The sequence below is a fragment of the Salvelinus fontinalis genome, chromosome 14, assembly GCF_029448725.1.
Source record: "Salvelinus fontinalis isolate EN_2023a chromosome 14, ASM2944872v1, whole genome shotgun sequence".
In the NCBI taxonomy this organism is placed as follows: Eukaryota; Metazoa; Chordata; class Actinopteri; order Salmoniformes; family Salmonidae; genus Salvelinus; species Salvelinus fontinalis.
The window spans coordinates 37153176-37176467 of NC_074678.1; the positions used below are offsets into that span (position 1 = coordinate 37153176).

At 44.9% G+C, this 23292-nt stretch overlaps 1 protein-coding gene across 1 annotated transcript in view; it reads left to right on the forward strand.

Annotated features, from left to right (window-relative positions):
- sgip1a (SH3GL interacting endocytic adaptor 1a) overlaps positions 1-23292 on the forward strand; it is a 126036-nt gene that overhangs the window by 26665 nt on the left and 76079 nt on the right. Inside the window, exon 3 of the mRNA XM_055861621.1 lies at positions 2898-2942. Within this exon, the coding sequence (XP_055717596.1) occupies positions 2898-2942 (45 nt within the window). The remainder of the gene's footprint in view (positions 1-2897; positions 2943-23292) is intronic.

The window sequence follows — 23292 nt, forward strand, 5'->3', positions numbered from 1 at the left end:
TAAAGAAAATCAACTTGTGTAATTAGAGGATCAATTAGTATAACCACAAGCAACAATTGAATTAGTACTTGCGAAAAACTGGACCAAAGCTATTGATTATACTGTACTTTTGCATGATCGATGAATATGTTACATTTCAGTAGGGAAGAATAGAATAAAGACACTCTTCCACTCTGCTCCTCCGCTCTCAAAACCACTCACTCTGTGAAGCAGATAGAACATCACATTGACATGACCCTGATAGCAACGCAAAGCGTGTAGTGGAGCGGTCATCCTTTACTCTGGCTCCCACCCACCCCCTCATGTAAAATGAATCACCAGCCTCCATGCACACACACACATTTCTCTTTCTCTCCCCGCCCTCCCTCCCTCCTTTTCTCGCTCCATCTATATACCCCTCTCGCTGGTGGCAGGCTGAGAGTAGCGGTACACACACCTCCCTCCCTCCTCTACTCCCTCTAGGGCCAGATGGCGTCGTGGTGGAAGAAATGGTAGCAGCAGTAGTAGAAGAAATGGTAGTAGAAGAAATGGTAGCAGCAGTAGTAAAAGAAATGGTAGTGTAACGGATGTGAAATGGCTAGCTAGTTAGCGGTGGAGCGCGCTAATAGCGTTTCAATCTGTTATGTCACTCGCTTTGAGACCTTGAAGTAGTGGTTCCCCTTGCTCTGCAAGGGCTGCGGCCTTTGTGGAGCGATGGGTAACAATGCTTTGTGGGTGTCAGTTGTTGATGTGTGCAGAGGGTCCCTGGTTCGCGCCCGGGGCGAGGGGATGGACTAAAGTTAAACTGTTACAGTAGCAGCAGTAGTACAAGAAATGGTAGCAGAAGTAGTACAAGAAATGGTAGCAGCAGCAGTAGAAGAAGAAATGGTAGCAGCAGAAAAGGTAGTAGTAGTAGAAGAAATGGTAGCAGTACTAGTGGTAGCAGTGGTAGTAGAACGGTAGCAGTAGTAGTACTAGTAGAAAGGTAGTAGCAGTAGTAGTAGTAGAACGGTAGTAGTAGAACGGCAGCAGTAGTAGTAGTAGCAGCAGCAGATCAGTAGCGGTAGTATTAGCGGTAGTATTAGCGGTAGTAGTAATATTAGTAGTAATAGCAGCAGCAGAACGGTAGCAGCAGTGGTATTAGTAGTAGCAGCAGAACTGTAGTGGTGGTAGCGGAAGCAGCGGTAGTAGTAGTTGTAGCAGCAGAACGGTAGCAGCGGTAGTAGTAGCAGCAGAATGGTAGTAGTAGCAGCAGAACAGTAGCAGTAGAAAAACGGTGGTAGCAGTAGTAGTAGCGGTAGTAGTAGTAGTAGCAGAACGGTAGCAGTAGAAAAACGGTGGTAGCAGTAGTAGTAGTAGTAGTAGCAGAACGGTAGCAGTAGAAAAACGGTGGTAGCAGTAGTAGTAGTAGTAGTAGCAGAACGGTAGCAGTAGAAAAACGGTGGTAGCAGTAGTAGTAGTAGTAGTAGCAGAACGGTAGCAGTAGAAAAACGGTGGTAGCAGTAGTAGTAGTAGTAGTAGCAGAACGGTAGCAGTAGAAAAACGGTGGTAGCAGTAGTAGTAGTAGTAGTAGCAGAACGGTAGCAGTAGAAAAACGGTGGTAGCAGTAGTAGTAGTAGTAGCAGAACGGTAGCAGTAGAAAAACGGTGGTAGCAGTAGTAGTAGTAGTAGTAGCAGAACGGTAGCAGTAGAAAAATGGTGGTAGCAGTAGTAGTAGTAGTAGTAGCAGAACGGTAGCAGTAGAAAAACGGTGGTAGCAGTAGTAGTAGTAGTAGTAGTAGCAGAACGGTAGCAGTAGAAAAACGGTGGTAGCAGTAGTAGTAGTAGTAGTAGCAGAACGGTAGCAGTAGAAAAACGGTGGTAGCAGTAGTAGTAGTAGTAGTAGCAGAACGGTAGCAGCGGTAGCTCCTTCAACTGTTGGGCTGAGTCTAGAGGGGCAGCTGTACACAGCATCGGCCTCCCGACATCACAATGATTTATTATTATCCCCAGTGGCAGTGGAGAGGGAGAGAGACAGGGAGGGTCAGAGAGAGGGTGGGTGGGAGGAAGGGAGGGATAGAGAGAGGCAGAGAGGGAGAGCAGTCATACTGAGCCTGCCGGCATAGCAAAAACAGTGGGAGGGAGTAGCAGAGAGAAGGCAGAGCACTGTGAAAATAAAGATTTTAAAATACAGTCAACCTACAGAAAAATGTGTATAGCAGCTAGGAGGGGAAATACATATATTCTGTAACTAAGATCAGGGGGTGAGTTGGGGAGTGTGCCCTCAACATGGGCTGTCAATTCACTTCAACCTGCTCGTTATTCTGGCAACGAGCAAATCATTAATCTCATTCATCGCCCAGCAGAGTCTACACACTTCAGCGTCACAAGGTAGGCAGGGGAGGGGTGTGTGTTTTCAATGCGTTAACATGCTTACGTTTGAGTGTGAGTGGGTGTGTGAGGTTGTGTGTGAGGGAGGGAAAGAGAGAGGCTACTAGTAGGGCCAGGCTGTCAGAGGATGCAAGCTAAATGCCATGTGACTCTGCAGAGAACCTCAGGGATTGGCTGAGAGCAGCTGTGACGTCATCTCTTTCTCTCTCGCTATGCCTCTCCACCCCCCCTCCCTCTTTACCCCCTCTTTTTCTAATCTTTTCAGAATAGCTTTTTTTCCCCTTCCTCAGCATCCTCAGCTGATTGTGTAGGTTAGTAGCAGCATCCATGGCCTAAGCCCCAGCCCCTGCCTCTCTAGGGCTACCGATCGGCACAGTGCCCAGCCAGCCCCACCTCTCTGCCCAGCCGCGGTGCATGGACCCTGGGCCAGTTGACAGACGACGTGTGGGGGTGTTTGAGGCTGGGTGTTATCCGTGGCACTAGGATCTGTGCTCTAGTTTATCATTTGCTAACCAGGGGCTTCTCTTCCCCTCCTGCTTTCTTTTCAGGCTCCTTGGAGGTAGAGGAATGCAAATCTGCAATCATGATGGAAGGTAAGACACATTTTCATTGATTCTCTATTTATTTATCCGCCTCCTCTACGGTGTCTCATCTCTCTCTCTGTGTGTGTGTGTGTGTGTTTGGCAGCTTCAAATGTCATAAGCTGCCCTGCTATTTTAAGTGCATGCATTCCAGTGATCTTGCGTGTCATTCAGTGGGAAGGGCACAGCCACCGTTGAGAACGTCTCTCCCTACCATGCCAACACAATGGCCCAGCGAATTGAACACTGTGTGTTTTCTCTCTCCCCCTCTTCCCTTCCCGTCATAAAGATTATTTGGTTTTATTGTGCAGAAGGGCTTATGGGCCAGCTGGCTAGATTGCATGAAATATTTTTGTATTGAGCGACACACACACACACACACACACACACACACACACACACACACACACACACACACACACACACACACACACACACACACACACACACACACACACACACACACACACACACACACACACACACACACACGGTAAACACGGTGTGTTCTGCTGTAGCATGTATATGCACGGCCGGTCGCTCGCGTTGCGTTTGAAGGCCATTTTCAACCTTAGGTATAGCTGCGTTAGTTCATGAGTACATGCTGTGGACAAATTGATCTATCACAGTCACCTTGTGTTGAAAACACACATTACATTCTGGTCATTTTTAAATGCATGTATGGCCGTTTATATTGATGACATAATCAGTCTGCGGTGATGGAGAGAGACAAGTGTTATTTATGCATTCTGTAAACACAAGATTCATTTTATACATTTATTCTACCTGCTACATTTTCTTTCTTCTCATCTCTATAATCCATTATCTATTTTTAAAATGCATCCTCTATTTGTAACAGTGACTTATCCGTAGAAATATAATCTAGTCTAATAAGCCATTCTGATTCTATGGACTTATCTTATATTTATCTTTCTATTGATTTTGACAATATTACTACTCATCTACCTTTATTTAAGCATGTTAATGGCATCATTCAGGCCTAGTTAGCCCAGTGTGTTGGGTAATATGAACACCCAGACCGTCAGTACCCTGACGTTCCCCTCTGTAGTAGTACAGTAATATGAACACCCAGACCATCAGTACCCTGACGTTCCCCTCTGTAGTAGTACAGTAATATGAACACCCAGACCGTCAGTACCGTGACGTTCCCCTCTGTAGTAGTACAGTAATATGAACACCCAGACCGTCAGTACCCTGACGTTCCCCTCTGTAGTAGTACAGTAATATGAACACCCAGACCGTCAGTACCCTGACGTTCCCCTCTGTAGTAGTACAGTAATATGAACACCCAGACCGTCAGTACCGTGACGTTCCCCTCTGTAGTAGTACAGTAATATGAACACCCAGACCGTCAGTACCCTGACGTTCCCCTCTGTAGTAGTACAGTAATATGAACACCCAGACCGTCAGTACCGTGACGTTCCCCTCTGTAGTAGTACAGTAATATGAACACCCAGACCGTCAGTACCCTGACGTTCCCCTCTGTAGTAGTACAGTAATATGAACACCCAGACCATCAGTACCCTGACGTTCCCCTCTGTAGTAGTATAGTAATATGAACACCCAGACCGTCAGTACCCTGACGTTCCCCTCTGTAGTAGTACAGTAATATGAACACCCAGACCATCAGTACCCTGACGTTCCCCTCTGTAGTAGTATAGTAATACGAACACCCAGACCGTCAGTACCGTGGCGTTCCCCTCTGTAGTAGTACAGTAATATGAACACCCAGACCATCAGTACCGTGACGTTCCCCTCTGTAGTAGTACAGTAATATGAACACCCAGACCGTCAGTACCCTGACGTTCCCCTCTGTAGTAGTACAGGAATATGAACACCCAGACCATCAGTACCGTGACGTTCCCCTCTGTAGTAGTACAGGAATATGAACACCCAGACCGTCAGTACCCTGTGAAGGCCGCTTGCTGTTGAAACGGTGATTAATAAATGTATTGCGTTGGTGATAGTGTATGCAGTTACACTATTTTCCTTTTTATCATAGAAGCATGTCGTTAACCATCGGTTGGCTCTAGCTCTGAACCTCCCTGTGTGTCTGTGCCGTCAGTCATCCCCGGTCGCCCCCAGTTATCTCTGGTCGCCAGTCCCGGCTGTTAAGGTTGTTGGCTTGACTTCTGTCATAGAAATAGAAGTACTAGAATGGTTATTCCCATTCAAGTCAATGTTCCGTGTTCTGAGGAAATGTTCTTGTAATTTCTTTGGCACCTGGAGTCCACATCAAATGACTGGAGTGGGCAGGGACAGCATTGTCTCATGACGGCAGCATTGAGTCGGGTGGAACACCCATCAGTAAAACCCCATGATGTTTGAACATGGATAGGACCACTGATTCTCTGATGCTGACATTCAATACAACACAATCACTGACCAGGTTATGATTGCCCAGGCCATTCTGACTCTCATACTGAGTTCTGACAACCTTATAGATAGTGATTTAGTTTGTTTTTGTGTGTGTGTGTTTTGTGAGATAATGTGTGTACATCCATCATGTGCTCTGTGTCTGTCTCAATCAGTGTATCATAATGGTGTTACTCTTGGTCCCTCATCATAACCTCTGGACGGGTCACATGATGTGACGCTTTCTGAATGGTCATCAACACCCAAGTCAAAGCTCCTCACTTCCCCAGTCCATTGACAGTGGCTGATGAAATGTTAAATACGTACAAAAGCTATAGGTTGTCAGACATGTCCTACAGCCACCAGTGACTTTGTGATCCATCTGTCCCACCCGTCCCTTCCTTCCTTCCTTCCTTGTTTCCTTCCTCTTCTCAGCTGGGTGCATGCCATCCACCAATTTAAATGCTTGCCCTCCAATCCTCCCTTCCCCAAAACATGTGTAAATATTGGACTATAAATTGTGCCTTCCTGTATTATACTTATGCTAAAATGTTTATATTCTATTGAGGCATTTGCTTTATGTTGGTATTCTTATCTTTTATTATTTCTTATTGTTGTTGCAATGTGGAGAAGGAACCTCAAGTAAGCATTTTGTTGGCCGGTGTATACCATGTGTATCCTGTACATACGCCAAAGAAAACCTGAAATCTGATGAAGGCCTTCTGTCAACATGTTGGTTATTATTAAATGTATTGCATCTGAACAACAGAGCTGAGGCTATGTATTCACTTCAAAGTTCATGCCATGCTATTTATTTATGTATGTCTATTCGTCAGAGCTGAGTCTATGTATTCACTTCAAAGTTCATGCCATGCTATTTATTTATGTATGTCTATTCGTCAGAGCTGAGTCTATGTATTCACTTCAAAGTTCATGCCATGCTATTTATTTATGTATGTCTATTCGTCAGAGCTGAGGCTATGCTACGCTAGCTAGAGTTCAGCTCCGGCAGAGGCATCTCCCAGCACGTGTCAAGGGAGAGGTGTTAGGCAACGTTAGGTATGTGTTGGGGTTGGAGGTTGCATGGGGAGGAAAGCGACAGTCACAGTGTGCCGTGTGTCTTTAAATAGCCCTCCATGATAGTGCCTCTTTAGCGTGGCTCTGTGATGCTGGATTACTGACTGTCAGGTGTAAAAGTGGATGCTAATCCCTGTTAGCAGGGCTGTTTAAAATCCCATTGCTAGGAGGACCAGCTATGGTAATGGTACTATACCGGAAACCATCAACAGTTTTATCTCTACAGAGGAAACACACAGTTTAGCTGTCAGGGATAGATGTGGAGGTATGGTCCTAATCTGGAATAGGAAGTGATCCCCAGACCTCTCCTTAAAGGCCCAGTGCAGTAAAAACATGATTTGCCTGTGTTTTTATATATACTTCCACACTATGAGGTTGGAATAATACTGTGAAATTGTGAAAATGATGATAATGCCCTTTTTAGTATAAGAACTGTTTGAAAAGACCACCTGATATTTCAGCCAGTTTTGGTGGGATGGAGTTTTGGCATGCCTGGTGACATCACCAGGTGGTAAATTGGTTAATAGACCAGTAAGAAAGACTTCCAAGCCTCTCCGCCAATAACAGCTAGTTTTCAGCTTTCCACTCCCAGACAGTTCTAGCAAAATTCTTGCTTGAGAAATTGCTCTTTGCTAAGAAACTATTTTTGATCATTTTAAATTGAAAACAATCCCAGTAAGGTACTTAATTATTACCCAGCAATAGATTTGGTATTGAGATAGAAACATCTGCATTGGACCTTTTAAAACTCCTGAGACCCCAGCAACTGACAGTCTCACATTGAATCTATTCCAGTACTAGCAGGACACCTGATACGAGCCACAAGAGCTTGATGATCAGTTGACTATGTTGAATCAGGCGTTCTAGTATTGGACTAGATCAAATACGTGGAACTGGTTGGAGGGAATCAAGGAAAGGGTCGGGAAACACTGGAATAGGTGGCTGCACTGTAGGTTCCTGGTATTGTTATGGAGGAACAAGACTTATCACATAATCACCATTCGGTGCTTATTATGGTATTATTAAGTCCTGTTAAGGTTGATCGACAGGGACTACACAGTTAGCCGTACAGGCAGACCTTGAGACGCCCACAGGATATGGTAGCTCTAGGAATAAGAGCCCAGAGGGAGGCCCATTCTTGGGAGCATTAGCCCTGGGTAACCTCCTAATGCTATGTTTCCAAGAAGAGGTCATTGATGCCAGTAGTATGGCTTTAAAAGTTTTAATATAGTTGAAGCTGTGACTGAATGGGAGAGGCCCAGGTGGTCCCAAAAGGGCTTCAGCTAGGGCTAACACCTTAGGCTAACACTAGGGTTGGGATCAGGACAAGACTAGGATTTAGGAAGGCTGCTTTAAATAGATGTTTAAATAGTTGTGTTGTTGCTGTTCCATTTCCTGTGACTAGTTGTAGGTCTGTGCTAGGTCCCACCCTAGCATTACTCTACAGGACCCGCCCCTGTTACCGTGGTTAACAGGGTTCTCCCTCCCTAGTACCTCAGCTGCAGCACCTACCCTGCACACTCTCATCCTGAACCATGAAACAATACATGACTAAAACCAAAGGTAACAATTTACATGAACTATACATAAAGCATCCATTACACATCTATAAATCACACCATAAACATGACATTGTAGTTAAAAAACAACAAAGTAGTCATTTAATCTACCCTTGATTTTTAATGAGCATTGTGTTGTGAGAGATTTACTATCCCCCTGTCTCTAGGGCCGGGACGATACCAGTATCGCAATACCCGTTAGTATCGTGGTAAGTAAACAAAAAACGAAGCTGATTTAACTTCTTTATGAAAATGGCTCTAATGTTAGGAACAAGCATCATTATGTTGTCTTCCAGAGTCAAATGTATTTATTTCCTAACCTATAGCACACAATATTTTACATACAGCAAGTTTTTAAAGGACCAAAGAGTTTGGTCTGCTTCATATTTTCATTTTTGCAGTGGAAAAAATATAGCAATAGTGGTGTTGTCACAGCTCTATGTGCTACTGGACAGGCCCTGGTCACTGTGTTCAGCTACTTAGGGGCAGAGCTAGACAGGAAGCAGTAGTGAATAATGTTCTGACAGCTCAGGAGGAAAGGCCTTTCCTGTGGAGGGAGCATTACTCCTCTCTGCTTTGGCAGCAGATGCTTTTATAACAAGTGTTTGGACTGGAGATGTGGCTGTGGAGCGGAGCACAGAGAGGAGAGGATAAGGATACTGAGGGTAGGGAAAGGGAGGGGGCGGGGATGGGGACGGGCAGTGACGTCTGGAGGTATTCTCAAGAGGTAAAATGTCCAGGTGACCCGTTTGTGTGTGGAGCCACTGAGGTATGTGTGTGTGTGTGTGTGTGTGTGTGTGTGTGTGTGTGTGTGTGTGTGTGTGTGTGTGTGTGTGTGTGTGTGTGTGTGTGTGTGTGTGTGTGTGTGTGTGTGTGTGTGTGTAATATACAACAACATATGCCATTTAGTCGCTTTTTTCCCAAAGCGACTTAAAAACACTTATGGGTGGCCCCAACGGGAATCAAACCCATGACCCTTGGAACAAGCGCCTTGCTCTGAGCCACACAGGTCGTGTGTGTGTGTGTGTGTGTGTGTGTGTGTGTGTGTGTGTGTGTGTGTGTGTGTGTGTGTGTGTGTGTGTGTGTGTGTGTGTGTGTGTGTGTGTGTGTGTGTGTGTGTGTGTGTGTGTGTGTGAGAGAGAGAATGAAGAGACAGGCCACAGAAGAGGAAGAACTCATTGTAGGGAAGAATAAGGTCTTTGTTGCTGTGAGGGACAATTATTCAGTAAGAGACCCAAAAGACCCAAAATGAACTTTCCCACAACAAAGGCACGCAGCAGGGACAGGAACTGGACAGAGGAAGGGGACTGTCGTCTGGATTCATTGTCCTTCATTTGTCTCTTTTTATGCCCTCACACCTCTGTCCACTGCTAGTACACCTCTCATTAACATACATACACATTAACTTCCTCTTCATCACTCTAAGACACACACACGTACACACACATGCACCCCCCCTCCCTCAGCCCACCTAAAGTAAACCTTCTCTCATGATCCGTCTCAGATAAGTCAAACAGTGTTTAATGAGCGTGGCCTTGTGTAGGGGTAGAGGAACACAATTGCTTATTTTACAGGCAGCAGCGCTGGGAAAACCTTCCTTCTCCAGACTGACGGGCTAGCCTGTCTGCCTGCTAGGGTGTTAACGGTAGTATGGGTTCCTCTCACAGACACACAGGAAAAGTAAATGCCGTATTCGTCACGTGACAGGAAGATAATGATTTAAAAGCACATTAAGTTGACATGTGCCTGTGACGCAGGCTTCCGTATGGATTGTCAGGCTGGTTATTTACAGTATGTCAGTCTGTTTGCCTTCCAGACTTTCTTTCTCTGTCTTTTTAGCTGTTTGTCTGTCAGTCTCCTTATATTTTGTATCACTGTCTCTCTCTCTAGTCTGTCCATCTGTTTGTGTATCTGTGAGTGTGTGTGAGCGAGTGTAGCGGGCGAGATCCAATCACAGATTAGAGCCTTCTTGAACATGTGACCCTGGATTAGGAGGTCTCTCTTTCTCTCTTCTCAGACACACACACACCACACACACACAAGCATGCACTCGCACACAATACACACAAACACACGCACACATATACACTGCAGAAACTCCTGATGATTATACTGTCTCTGACAGCAGTGTCAGGCCCAGAATTGCAGTGAGAGAATACCAAAACCACCAGGAACAGAGCTGAGTGAAAAAGAAAGAGAAATATCAAATCAATTGTTATTTATCACATGCACCGAATACAACAGGTATGGACCTTACCGTGAAATGCTTAATGACAAGCCCTTAACCAACAATGCAGTTCAAGAAATAGAGTTAAGAAAATATTTACATAATAAACTAAAGTACAATTAAAAAATATATATATAAGTAACACAAGAAAATGGCATAACAATGACGAGGCTATATACAGGGGATAGCTGTAGGATTGGAGGGAGAGAGACAACAGAGCAAGAAACGGCGTGTCAGGAAAACATTGGTAAACAGAGGAAGAGAGATGAAGGGACATAGGTAATCAGTCAGAAAGCTTAGAGATAAACAGAGCATGAGCATAAAAGAGGGAGACAGACAGGGACACTGATAGTGTGAGAGGAGGCGAGGGAGAGCGGCAGGGAGAGAGAGAGAAACAGAGAGAGAATGGGAGAGAGGGAGAGAGAAGGGAGAGACAGAGAGAGGGAGAACTCTGTGATCCCAGTGACCCCGGATGGCAGCCAGCTCAGGCCTCTATTTTGTTGAGTCACTGTCCTGCGTGTTACATCACTGGCCTATGCGACTCCTATTTGCTCGAACTCAGAAAGTCTAGACGGGATCTCAGAAAGAAATATGTAGAGCCCAAATAACTTTTTACAATCTCTACCAGTATACAGACTTTTAGCCCCAATTAGAACCCAAACAATGCCAGCCGTGATTCTGCCCGCAGCTCTGCCATCCTGTCACTCCAGCCATGTGCCAGAGTCCAGAGGCAACCAGCTTGTGCCAGCCTATTCCATCTGAGAATATCTGTTTTCACTCTTACTACCATGTTCTGTCTCTCTCCTCTCCTCCTCCTTTCCCCTGAGTGTTCTCCATTTCCTGTTGATATGGACATCTGCTCCGCTCCTTCCCTACTTCCGGTTTTGAGGAGGGAGAGATGTAGGGATGGGGTAAAGAAGGGGAGGGATGGGGTAAAGAAGGGGAGGGATGGGGTAAAGAAGGGGAGGAATGGGGTAAAGAAGAGGGGGATTCCTTGAGGGAAGTTGGAGTGATTTATTTTGGTCATGTTTTATTCATCTCTTCCCTCCATAACTAAATCAGCTGCTCCCACATTGCCTATTAACTAAGGCTGTGTCTGTCTCTGGCCCTCTCTCAGCCCCACAATGTCTCTGACTGGATAGAAACACAGACATAATACACAGTCCACTGTTAGGTGTAATCCCAGGGGGCAATCTGATCTCACTTTGCCGCTTTGCCAGTTATGTGCAGTGTGTTACATTTCTAGGGAATTCAACCGCTGGTTAAAGAGGATTTTAGAGGGACTCGTCTCCAGTATAGTACAGGTAATGCATAGTTTCAACTCTGCAGCGGTGGCATCCATTTTGATCTATAGAACCGTGTTTGTGTTGCATTAACAGGATGGACGTATCCATTAGGTTTCACTGTGATGCTGGTATCAGTGCCAGAGCAGTAAATCAAAAAGCTGTCAAATAGGGCAATTTTTTCCCACTATTTGTCCTGTTTCACACATGTACAAGTATGTGATGTGAAATGTGTTTTTTTGCATATCCCATTTTCCCTGAGATCCCATTTTCCCTGAGATCCCATTTTCCCTGAGATCCCATTTTCCCTGAGAATAGAGACTAGTATGGGTGCAGGCAGTGACACAGGTCGTGTCTACACTTGACATTCACATGCGACTTCTGCTATCAGAATACGAAGGTCGCATTGAAAACACGGGTTTAGATGCACAAAAGTAGCTTTGTGGTCTGATTGTGTTCAGATCTGTCTGACCACTTCAGAAGGTGGTCAGGGATGCATTGTGTGCGGATTTCTCGTCTGTCTGGACGCAATCAGGCTACCGAAAGCGCATACAGTGGGCGAAGTCATCAGCACAAGTCTCCAGAAAACGTGTGTTTTTGGACCGAGAGGCACCTTTTCATTATGACGTTGGAGGAAATGCGTTCCTAGCGTGTGAGGAACGTTTGCTTGCCTCATAAATGCTAGCTAATATTTAGAAAAAAAGCTAGAGTTATGCTAACCCATTTGCAATCTCTTTAGCATTGCTTGCTAGCATTCTGGCTAGCTACAGAGGTTAGCTGGCTAGTTGGCTACAGTAGTTAGCTACTGCCATCAGTTGTTGTTGTGTTATCATATTTTGACTATTCCACCATTTGTGAAATGTTATCCAGACACAGAGGACCCGGTAGACAAATTTAAATGGAGGTGTGGATGCATGACATGTTCAGAATTCCATGATCAGAACTCTATGATCAGAATACTAAAGCTGCATGAACTGTCAAGTCTAGACACGGTCACAGTGATGCAGCACCACGGCAACAGGAAGAGTAGAGATGAGGTTTTAGATGGAAACTGTGAGGATGGATGGAGGGGAATGGAGGTCAGCTGTGTTTGACATGTGTGGGTGAGTGTGAGTGTGAGATGTATTTGTGTGTGGAATGCATATGTGGGTGTGTTTGCATTGTCTGTGTGTGTACATGTGTTGTGTGTGTGTAGTGTATGTGTGTGTACCTGTACTGTGTGTACGTGTAGTGTATGTGTATGTACGTGTGTGTACATGTAGTGTATGTGTGTGTATGTGTGTGTACACGTAGTGTATGTGTGTGTATGTGTAGTGTATGTGTCTGCATGTAGTGTATGTGTGTGTACACGTAGTGTATGTGTCTGTACATGTAGTGTATGTCTGTCTACACGTAGTGTATGTGTGTGTGTACACGTAGTGTGTGTGTACACGTAGTGTATGTATGTGTACGTGTAGTGTGTGTGTATGTGTGTGTGTACACGTAGTGTATGTGTGTGTACACGTAGTGTATGTGTGTGTACACGTAGTTTATGTGTGTGTATATGTGTGTATGAGACAATAAATATAGTATATCAGACAGCTGTGACTGAGCGGTAGCTGAATGTGTAATATTTTGCAGGGTAGTAGGCGGTGTGTAAGTCTGCATGCATGTGTGTTTTTGCACATGTGTGCCTGCGTGTGAAGGCCTGAGGGAAGAACTCTGGCTTAGAGGAGTCCTTCTAACCATGCTGGTTCATCAGTCCACAGTCTGAGACACTGTTGATGATCTGGATCTCATCTCTCCCCTAGTTATCTCTCCAGGGAAGTTTGGTCCTCTTCCAAAGCAAAGGAGAGGAGAGAGTAATTCAATTTTTGGACAGCTTTGACCTTTTGTGAGACAGTTATTTAGTATGGTTATGTCCAATTAAGATTTCCTAGGCAGCTCGGTCCCTGCTGGAACTACGTCACTGGTAATTGATTTGATAATTACACACACAAATGATATTTCGCTATACATGATGCTGTCCATTAGATATAAATGAATAGCTGTAATGCATTTGAGTCAGTGGTTTGTAGCTGCACTTTACTTGTATCTTTGGGATACTAATTTAGCATGGCAAAGATGCTTGCTAAGATGTCAGGCCAGATATAGCAGCACTTTCACCTGTATCTTTGGGATACTAATTTAGCATGGCAAAGATGCTTGCTAAGATGTCAGGCCAGATATAGCAGCACTTTACTTTGACTGGATCACTGAGTGAGTAACACCTAATCACCTCCGATTTACCTTAGTGTGTTTTGTGTGCTTCTCTTTGGGGGTTAATAGTGGGACTGCACCTGTGTGTGTGTGTGTGTGTGTGTGTGTGTGTGTGTGTGTGTGTGTGTGTGTGTGTGTGTGTGTGTGTGTGTGTGTGTGTGTGTGTGTGTGTGTGTGTGTGTGTGTGTGTGTGTGTGTGTGTGTGTGTGTGTGTGTGTGGTCTAGTCCAGGGGTTCCCAAACTTTTTGGGGCTCAGGTCCTAGGAAAGACCACTTTTTAAAGGCATCCGAGCACATTTAGCAGTTCTAATGCTAATTTCCGTCAACTCTACACATTTTCCCATGGGGAACAGAGACAATTTAGCAGTTTTAAAGTACAGTGCATTTATGTTAAAAAATACAGGAAGTATTGAGTTGAAAACCGGGTCATTGATGGAGTACTGTGGATCCCTGTGAACCTCCCAGGCCCTGTTGTGCATCAAGGGTATATTGTAGATTAATAATATTCCATTGTCATGATTGTATTGTATTGCACCCTCTAACTTCTTCCACAGAGCCTTGGCCTCATTTCTTTAATCTATTATTGCTAGTAATGCTTTTTTTGTGAGATGTCAGAGATTGTGTGATGTGTTCTTGCCTTGGTCTGGAGTCGTGATGTGTTGGTCTTGACATGCTTTATGTGACATGATGACAGACGAGGTCAGAGTCTTTTTACAAAAAAAATGAACGATAGCTCATTTGATAATGTTTCTGGATAGGTTACGATGACGTCAGACACTCACCTAGTCTCCTTGGACAATGGACATACAGACATAGATATCTCTGGATGCTCTTCTCTCCCTCCCTGCAGCATCTGACTGCCTGGCAGAATAGCAGTCATTCTCAGTGAATCTCGGTTTTACAGCCAGATGAAGGAGTGTTTGATGTTGTTGTGTTTGAGGTTTATATGAGCCTTGAAGACAACCTCACCGCACCGCAGAGCCTGACGTCTTTCAACACTTTTATTTTGTCAAAAGAAAATCCCACTGGCTGTTAACTATGGAGGAAGACAAGCAGCCACATCTCATCTTAGAATCTATGTCGATTGTGGAAACGTACAAGGACTATATAGTATTACATACTATACTGTTGAAATGGCAGCCATCGTTGTGACAACGTTGCCACTTTCTGTGTAACCAAAATTAATACAGAGGACATTTGTATTAATGTCTTAGAATAAGCAAATCCATTTTAATTTGATTTCTTTGACATGAAAGTCCATATTATGTAGAAAGACTTTTAAAAGTGTTCAATGAAACATTTGATCTTAAGGTACTACTGAGGAAGTTACTTCTTCAACACAAAGATGGGAAAGGGAGAAGGGTAGGTTAGCCTGTCGAGTCGAAGCCCCAGGCTGTCTCAGCCCTTTGTGCTGCCCTGGTGTACAGCTGTGCTCGGTGTGTCTCGCCCTTTGAAATTCATGTCAGTGGGGCTCAGAGCGTACGTGTCCCCAGCCCACAACCAGTTTCTTCTTATAAGACAGCTGTTTGATGTAGGGCTGCTAAGATTCTCACTCCATTTTGTAGTTGAAATGAACCAGTGCTTTTGATATGTTCTTTATCTGGTGCTTGATAGGTGATGGCCAAGCAGACACTTTCCCTGGGATGCGTTTTTTATGACGGGATCAGAGCAGCAGCCTATGGTTACCACAGGGCTGGGTGGGGGTGTGAGTGAGACGAATTGGTGGTGTGTGTTTCTTCAAGTGGTTCCAGAACTAGAGATTGCTTGTGGTTTCTCTCTCTCTTTCGTTCTTTCATTCTTCCTTCCTTCCCTTTGTAAACTGACGTCCTTAGTGGCTTGTGGATGGGATGGTGGTTGATGAGTAGAATTTTAAGGTTGGTTTAAATAGACCCTCTGGTTAGAAGGGCCTGACAGTACATTCCCCTCCCTGATCAACCTGTAATCCCTATATGGAGGGGGCAGGAGATCAGGACTGCCTTGGACACACTGATTAGAGTGAGGGATGGAGGGAAGAGAAATCCAAAGTAATTCCTAACAGCTTTGAGCCTTTAGCAGTCAGATCTCCCTATCGGTCTGGAGGGAGGGAGAGATCCCAATTTAAGATCTGACAAAAAGTACTTAAATCAGTTATAGAACCCATTGCCCTCTATGGTTGTGAGGTCTAGGATCCACTCCCCAACCAAGAATTCACAAAATGGGACAAACACCCGATTGAGACTCATGCAGAATTTGGCAAAAATATACTTTGTGTACAACGCAAAACCCCAAACAATCCATGCAGAGCAGAATTATGACTATACCCACTGGTTATCAAAACCCAGAAAAGAGATGTTCAATTCTACAACCACCTAAAAGGAAGCAATGCCCACACATTCCACCACAAAGCCCTCACCTACAGAGAGATTAACCTAGCGAAGAGTCCCCTCACAAACACACAGACCCCACAGAGCCCCAGGACAGCAACACAATTAGAGACAACCAAATCATGAGAAAACAAAAAGATGGAAATAATTAGCTTTCCAATTTGCTGAGTTTTTTTGTCATCTGGTCCTAAACAGAGAGTACAACATTAAGAAAACTCAGTGCATAGGCTTCCTATTGAGAGAGGACACCATAGGCAGACCTGGCGCTCAAGAGAAGACAGGCTATGTGCACACTGCCCACAAAAATGAAACTGAGCTGCTCTTCCTAACGTCCTGCCAAATATACAGTATGACCACATTACAGACACATATTTCCCACAGATCACAAAGAGTTTGAAAACAAATCAAACATTGATAAACTCTCATATCTGTTAGGAGAAATACTGCAGTGGGCAATCAAAGCAGCAAGATGTGTGGTCCGTTGCCATGAGAAAAGGGCTACCAATGGAGCACAAACAACATTGTAAATACCACCTATATTTATGTTTATTTATTTCCCCCTACTATTCCCACTAGAACTATTTGCACATGGCTAAAACACTGTACATAATTGATGATGTTCTCACTTTTGTTTATTTCACTTGCTTTGGCAATGTAAACACATTTCCCATGCCAAAGAATCCCCGTGAGGGAGAGAGACCTTTTAAAGATGAAGTTGTTTCCTTGCTGAGTCGACCATTTAAAATCACTGCCGTATGCTGTCACATCTCTGTGACTCCGCAGCATAGTGAGGCTTACAAATGTCCTGTCCCCCCAGGGAGCTGAGAAGGAACATGATCCTGATTCATCTCAGCTACTGATTCACATTAGCTGCTCCTCCGTAATATTTCATCTGAACAAGAGCTGTTGAGGACAATGTGTCTCAGCCTTCTACTCTCATGAAGTCTATCTCCATGAGCGTTCTATTCTGACCAATAAAACATCTCGCAAGGCAGCTGCAAGTGATGTGATTGGTCGAGCTGTGCGTAGGCAGAGGGCAACTGTGTGTGGAGACTGATGACTGGTGTGAAAGCTTGGGCCACTCTCTCTTCCTGTATCTGCCATCTCTCTCACTCTTTTCTTTCTCTTCTCCTGTCTCCTTCTCCCTCCTACTCTCACTGGCTAGCAGTACATGTCCAGGACCGCACAGCGCACACACACAGCTTGTTGGTTTGCTAGACAGGTCTCTCTCTTTCTCTCTCTTTCTCACTCACTCACTGACTCATTAGCCCTTCATCCACTAAATGTCTCCTTGTCTGGATCTGATTCAGGTCTGAGGTGGTCTCTCTCCAACCAGTCCAGGCTGTGAGGTCTGATCATGTGTTTCTATAAAGGCTACTCATGTTAGTGTTGAGAACAATGGTTTCTCAGCCTCTCTTCCATAGTATAATGTGAATGGGAATGGATGCAGTGCGGATCTATTGGGAGAGGAGAGTGTCGTGTCTTTGGCATCATTAAACAGAAGACTATTAGTTTATCAAATCAATTCTCTGTAATTATTATTACGTGATTAAACTAATCAGGTAAATGTAATTAACTAGGAAGTCGGGGCACCAAGGAAAATATTCAAATTACAAAGTTATAATTTTCCTAATATAACTTTCAGATATATTAATATCTGATCAATTAGTCTTCAAATTTTTTAGTTATTCTTTACCTCATGTTAGTCTCATTCCAAACGTCTTAAATTGTTTGTTATCTGCACGAACCCAGTCTTCACTATGAATCATCCATAAATCAATTGTCTCAATAATTTATTTATTAAATAACTAAATAATCACAGAAATGCACACACAAACAAACAAAGTAGATATGGTTACAAGGAAATGGTAGGGGTTGTGCAATAGTGGGCTAAACCGGTATGGCTGCTAGGTAGACAAAGGGACTGAGAAGGGTGCGAAAGATTAAAGACACTACACAGTTGATAATTCTAACAATTGAAATGCTAATCTTTTGCACATGAACGCTCACTCATTCAGGAATAATTGCAATCAATATATATATTTACGCTCAGTGTGTCGTCGTGATCTCTGTTGGAAAGTTCGTTTCTGTTGGAGAGTTTGTCCACACTCTCTCTTCCATGGTTAGAATGGATAGTTCAGAGTCCCATTCAGAAATGTTTTTATAGAATAGATGTTTCAGCGGTTGTCGGCCTTCGCATTCAATGGTATAGAATTCCTAGCTGCAGATTAGTAATTAGTATCAAAGATTTGCTCTTATTCTGTCGGATCGATAGTCTCAGAGTTTAACCACGTGGTATGGTTAAAAGATTCAGCAATCTGGTCAGGTCTCAAATCTTAGCCCTCTCGTGGTAATCGAGGTAAGTTGGTCTGAAGGGAATCCCTCCAGGTGGGGGTTATATTCGTAACAGTAGAAAGGGGCTGTCCCATGACGCCAGATCAATGTCTGTGCTCATGGGGCGGGCCAATGATTTAGTTAAACTTTAAAGGGAATTGGATTCTCTTTCATTAAACAGTTTAAAATCACATTACGTAATTTCACAAATAGTTTATTTTAAATAGTTAAAATAGTTCATTCATTTTATACAACAATTAGATGCAACCTCACAACTGAGACTCTTGTATAAGCAGAGTTATGGTAATGTGGCTGTATTGTCTCTCATGAGTTTCACAAACATTAAACGAAATGGACCGGTCGTAGCTGGATTCTCCCCCGACCGTGTACACATTCTCCAAAACATGGACATTGTTCAGTTCTCAAGTTCTGTGATGTGGAAGAGGTTCCTTTGTTATCCTATGAAACTCACTTTCTCTATACTCCTCTTGGAATGTATGACCTGCCTAACAGAACCTGGGTGTAGGGGGAAGAGAAAGAGGTGGTGAGAGAGAGAGGGGAATGGTGCTCGCTGTACCCAAAGAGGGCCACCTCCCCCCTTTCCTCTTCTCTCCTCTCCTCTCTCCTCGCTCCTCGCTCCCTTCTCCTTTTCCCTCCTCTCCTCTCCTCTCCTCTTTCCTCCTCTCCTCTCTCCTTCTCCTCTCCCCTCCACTTCTAGCTCAACTGATTGTTAAGTATGACTTTCCAGTATTAGACAGAAGTGCTTATTTTTCTGCCCTTGTCTTTCTGCTGTGAATCTGGTGATTGAGCTCAGCCAAGAGCTGCTGCAGATGACATTCAATTGAAATGGACTGGTATTTATGCGGCTGTGGAAGAGGAAGGGTTTCCCCCTTTGAGTTGCTCTTTCTGATTTATATGCCGATTTGTTGTGAAAGGAGGAGGATGTGGTTGGAATAGTTGGGGATTAAATCTAAAATGCTGTAGACTGGGTTTATACACCTAACCCATACTGTGCCTTGGTGCTGACCCATCCAACAGTCACAGATTTATAGGCCTAACCCATACTGTGCCCTGGTGCTGACCCATCCAACAGTCACAGATTTATAGGCCTAACCCATACTGTGCCCTGGTGCTGACCCATCCAGTGGTCACAGATTTATAGGCTTAACCCATACTATGCCCTGGTGCTGACCCATCCAACAGTCACAGATTTATAGGCCTAACCCATACTGTGCCCTGGTGCTGACCCATCCAACAGTCACAGATTTATAGGCCTAACCCATACTGTGCCCTGGTGCTGACCCATCCAGTGGTCACAGATTTATAGGCCTAACCCATACTGTGCCCTGGTGCTGACCAATCCAGTGGTCACAGATTTATAGGCCTAACCCTTACTGTGCCCTGGTGCTGACCCATCCAACAGTCACAGATTTATAGGCCTAACCCATACTGTGCCCTGGTGCTGACCCATCCAGTGGTCACAGATTTATAGGCCTAACCCATACTGTGCCCTGGTGCTGACCCATCCAACAGTCACAGATTTATAGGCCTAACCCATACTGTGCCCTGGTGCTGACCCATCCAACAGTCACAGATTTATAGGCTTAACCCATACTATGCCCTGGTGCTGACCCATCCAACAGTCACAGATTTATACACCTAACCCATACTGTGCCCTGGTGCTGACCCATCCAGTGGTCACAGATTTATAGGCTTAACCCATACTATGCCCTGGTGCTGACCCATCCAACAGTCACAGATTTATACACCTAACCCATACTATGCCCTGGTGCTGACCCATCCAACAGTCACAGATTTATACACCTAACCAAATACTGTGCCCTGGTGCTGACCCATCCAACAGTCACAGATTTATAGGCTTAACCCATACTATGCCCTGGTGCTGACCCATCCAACAGTCACAGATTTATACACCTAACCCATACTGTGCCCTGGTGCTGACCCATCCAGCGGTCACAGATTTATAGGCCTAACCCATACTGTGCCCTGGTGCTGACCCATCCAGTGGTCACAGATTTATAGGCTTAACCCATACTGTGCCCTGGTGCTGACCCATCCAACAGTCACAGATTTATAGGCCTAACCCATACTGTGCCCTGGTGCTGACCCATCCAACAGTCACAGATTTATAGGCCTAACCCATACTGTGCCCTGGTGCTGACCCATCCAGCGGTCACAGATTTATAGGCCTAACCCATACTGTGCCCTGGTGCTGACCCATCCAGTGGTCACAGATTTATAGGCCTAACCCATACTGTGCCCTGGTGCTGACCCATCCAACAGTCACAGATTTATAGGCCTAACCCATACTGTGCCCTGGTGCTGACCCATCCAACAGTCACAGATTTATAGGCCTAACCCATACTGTGCCCTGGTGCTGACCCATCCAACAGTCACAGATTTATAGGCTTAACCCATACTATGCCCTGGTGCTGACCCATCCAACAGTCACAGATTTATACACCTAACCCATACTGTGCCCTGGTGCTGACCCATCCAACAGTCACAGATTTATACACCTAACCCATACTGTGCCCTGGTGCTGACCCATCCAACAGTCACAGATTTATACACCTAACTCATACTGTGCCCTGGTGCTGACCCATCCAACAGTCACAGATTTATACACCTAACCCATACTGTGCCTTGGTGCTGACCCATCCAACAGTCACAGATTTATAGGCCTAACCCATACTGTGCCCTGGTGCTGACCCATCCAACAGTCACAGATTTATACACCTAACCCATACTGTGCCCTGGTGCTGACCCATCCAGCGGTCACAGATTTATAGGCCTAACCCATACTGTGCCCTGGTGCTGACCCATCCAACAGTCACAGATTTATAGGCTTAACCCATACTATGCCCTGGTGCTGACCCATCCAACAGTCACAGATTTATAGGCTTAACCCATACTATGCCCTGGTGCTGACCCATCCAACAGTCACAGATTTATAGGCTTAACCCATACTATGCCCTGGTGCTGACCCATCCAACAGTCACAGATTTATAGGCTTAACCCATACTATGCCCTGGTGCTGACCCATCCAACAGTCACAGATTTATACACCTAACCCATACTGTGCCCTGGTGCTGACCCATCCAACAGTCACAGATTTATAGGCCTAACCCATACTGTGCCCTGGTGCTGACCCATCCAACAGTCACAGATTTATAGGCCTAACCCATACTGTGCCCTGGTGCTGACCCATCCAACAGTCACAGATTTATAGGCCTAACCCATACTGTGCCCTGGTGCTGACCCATCCAACAGTCACAGATTTATAGGCCTAACCCATACTGTGCCCTGGTGCTGACCCATCCAGCGGTCAGTTCAATCTAATGCACAGATTTCAACCAAAGAATTGTTGTAAACATCGTCATATTCTGGAATGCAGAAAATGCTCTCTTCTAAGTGATGACTGACTTATCTGCAGACGCAAGTCATTGTTGTTCTCAACAATATTATACATCTGATAAACAACGGCTGCTGATTGGTGTACGGAAAGCAGATTTGACAGAAAGTTGTGGAAATGTCAGCCTTTGGTGCATGTAATAGGGAGTGCCAGCTGTTAGGGGAACATAAGGACAGAGAGGTTTCCCCATCCTGGTATTCCGGAACACCTTTTCTCCACAATTTGCCAGCTGTCAGTGTACTGCGGCCAGTTCTACCCATGATCACCCACTTTCCTTAGTGTTCAGCCACACGTCATTAGCTACAGAATCTGTCTTGTCAATGTGTGCATCCATTCAGCAACTGACAAATCCGGTACTACGTGTCGTTGTGTTCCATAGCCGTGTAATGTGCCGGATATTGTGTATGCACAATGTCTGTGAAAGGTCAGTGTGTGTGTGTGCGTGCGTGTGTGTGTGTACAGTAGGTGTGTCAGTCCATAGCAGCCACCTGGACAATACAGTAAGAGATCAGCCTTAGTGCACTGTCACACTGAGTAGGGCTTGTGGTGACCGAAGTCCGGTGGCCATTTTCCTGCCTCTGTCTAAGGCTGCGTTTACACAGGCAGCCCAATTCTGATACATGTCCGCTCATTCGTCTTTAGACCAATCGGATCGGCTCTGAAAAATTGGTCAAAATACCAATGAGTGAAAAAAAGATCAGAATTGGGCTGCCTGTGTAAACGCAGCCTTAGTGAGTCTGTTTTGTCTCACTGTCTCTCTTCTCTGTCTCTCTTCTCTCTGTCTCTCTGTTTCCCTGTCGCTCTCTCTCTTCTCTGTCTCTCTTCTCTCTGTCTCTCTGTTTCCCTGTCGCTCTCTCTTTTCTCTGTCTCTCTTCTCTGTCTCTCTTCTCTCTGTCTCTCTGTTTCCCTGTCGCTCTCTCTTTTCTCTGTCTCTGTTTCCATGTCTCTCTGTTCCAATGTCGCTCTTTCTCTGTTCCCATGTCTCTCGGACTCTGTTTCCATGTTTCTCTGTTTCTATGTCTCTAGGTCTCCCTGTTTCTCTCTTTCTTTGGGTTTCAGTATTCAGTTGCAAATAAGAACAGTCAGGTGCAAAGGCAGCCCCCTCTCTAACATATCTTCTTCTCCTCTGCCTCCTCAAGTCTTCCTATCTCTCCAACGTATCTTCTCCTCTGCTTCCTCAAGTCTTCCTATCTCTCTGACGTATCTTCTCCTCTGCCTCCAGTCTTCCTATCTCTCTGATGTATCTTCTCCTCTGCCTCCTCCAGTCTTCCTATTTCTCCGATGTATCCTCTCCTCTGCCTCCAGTCTTCCTATCTCTCTGACGTATCTTCTCCTCTGCCTCCTCAAGTCTTCCTATCTCTCCGACGTATCTTCTCCTCTGCCTCCTCCAGTCTTCCTATCTCTCTGACGTATCTTTTCCTCTGCTTCCAGTCTTCCTATCTCTCTGACGTATCTTCTCCTCTGCCTCCA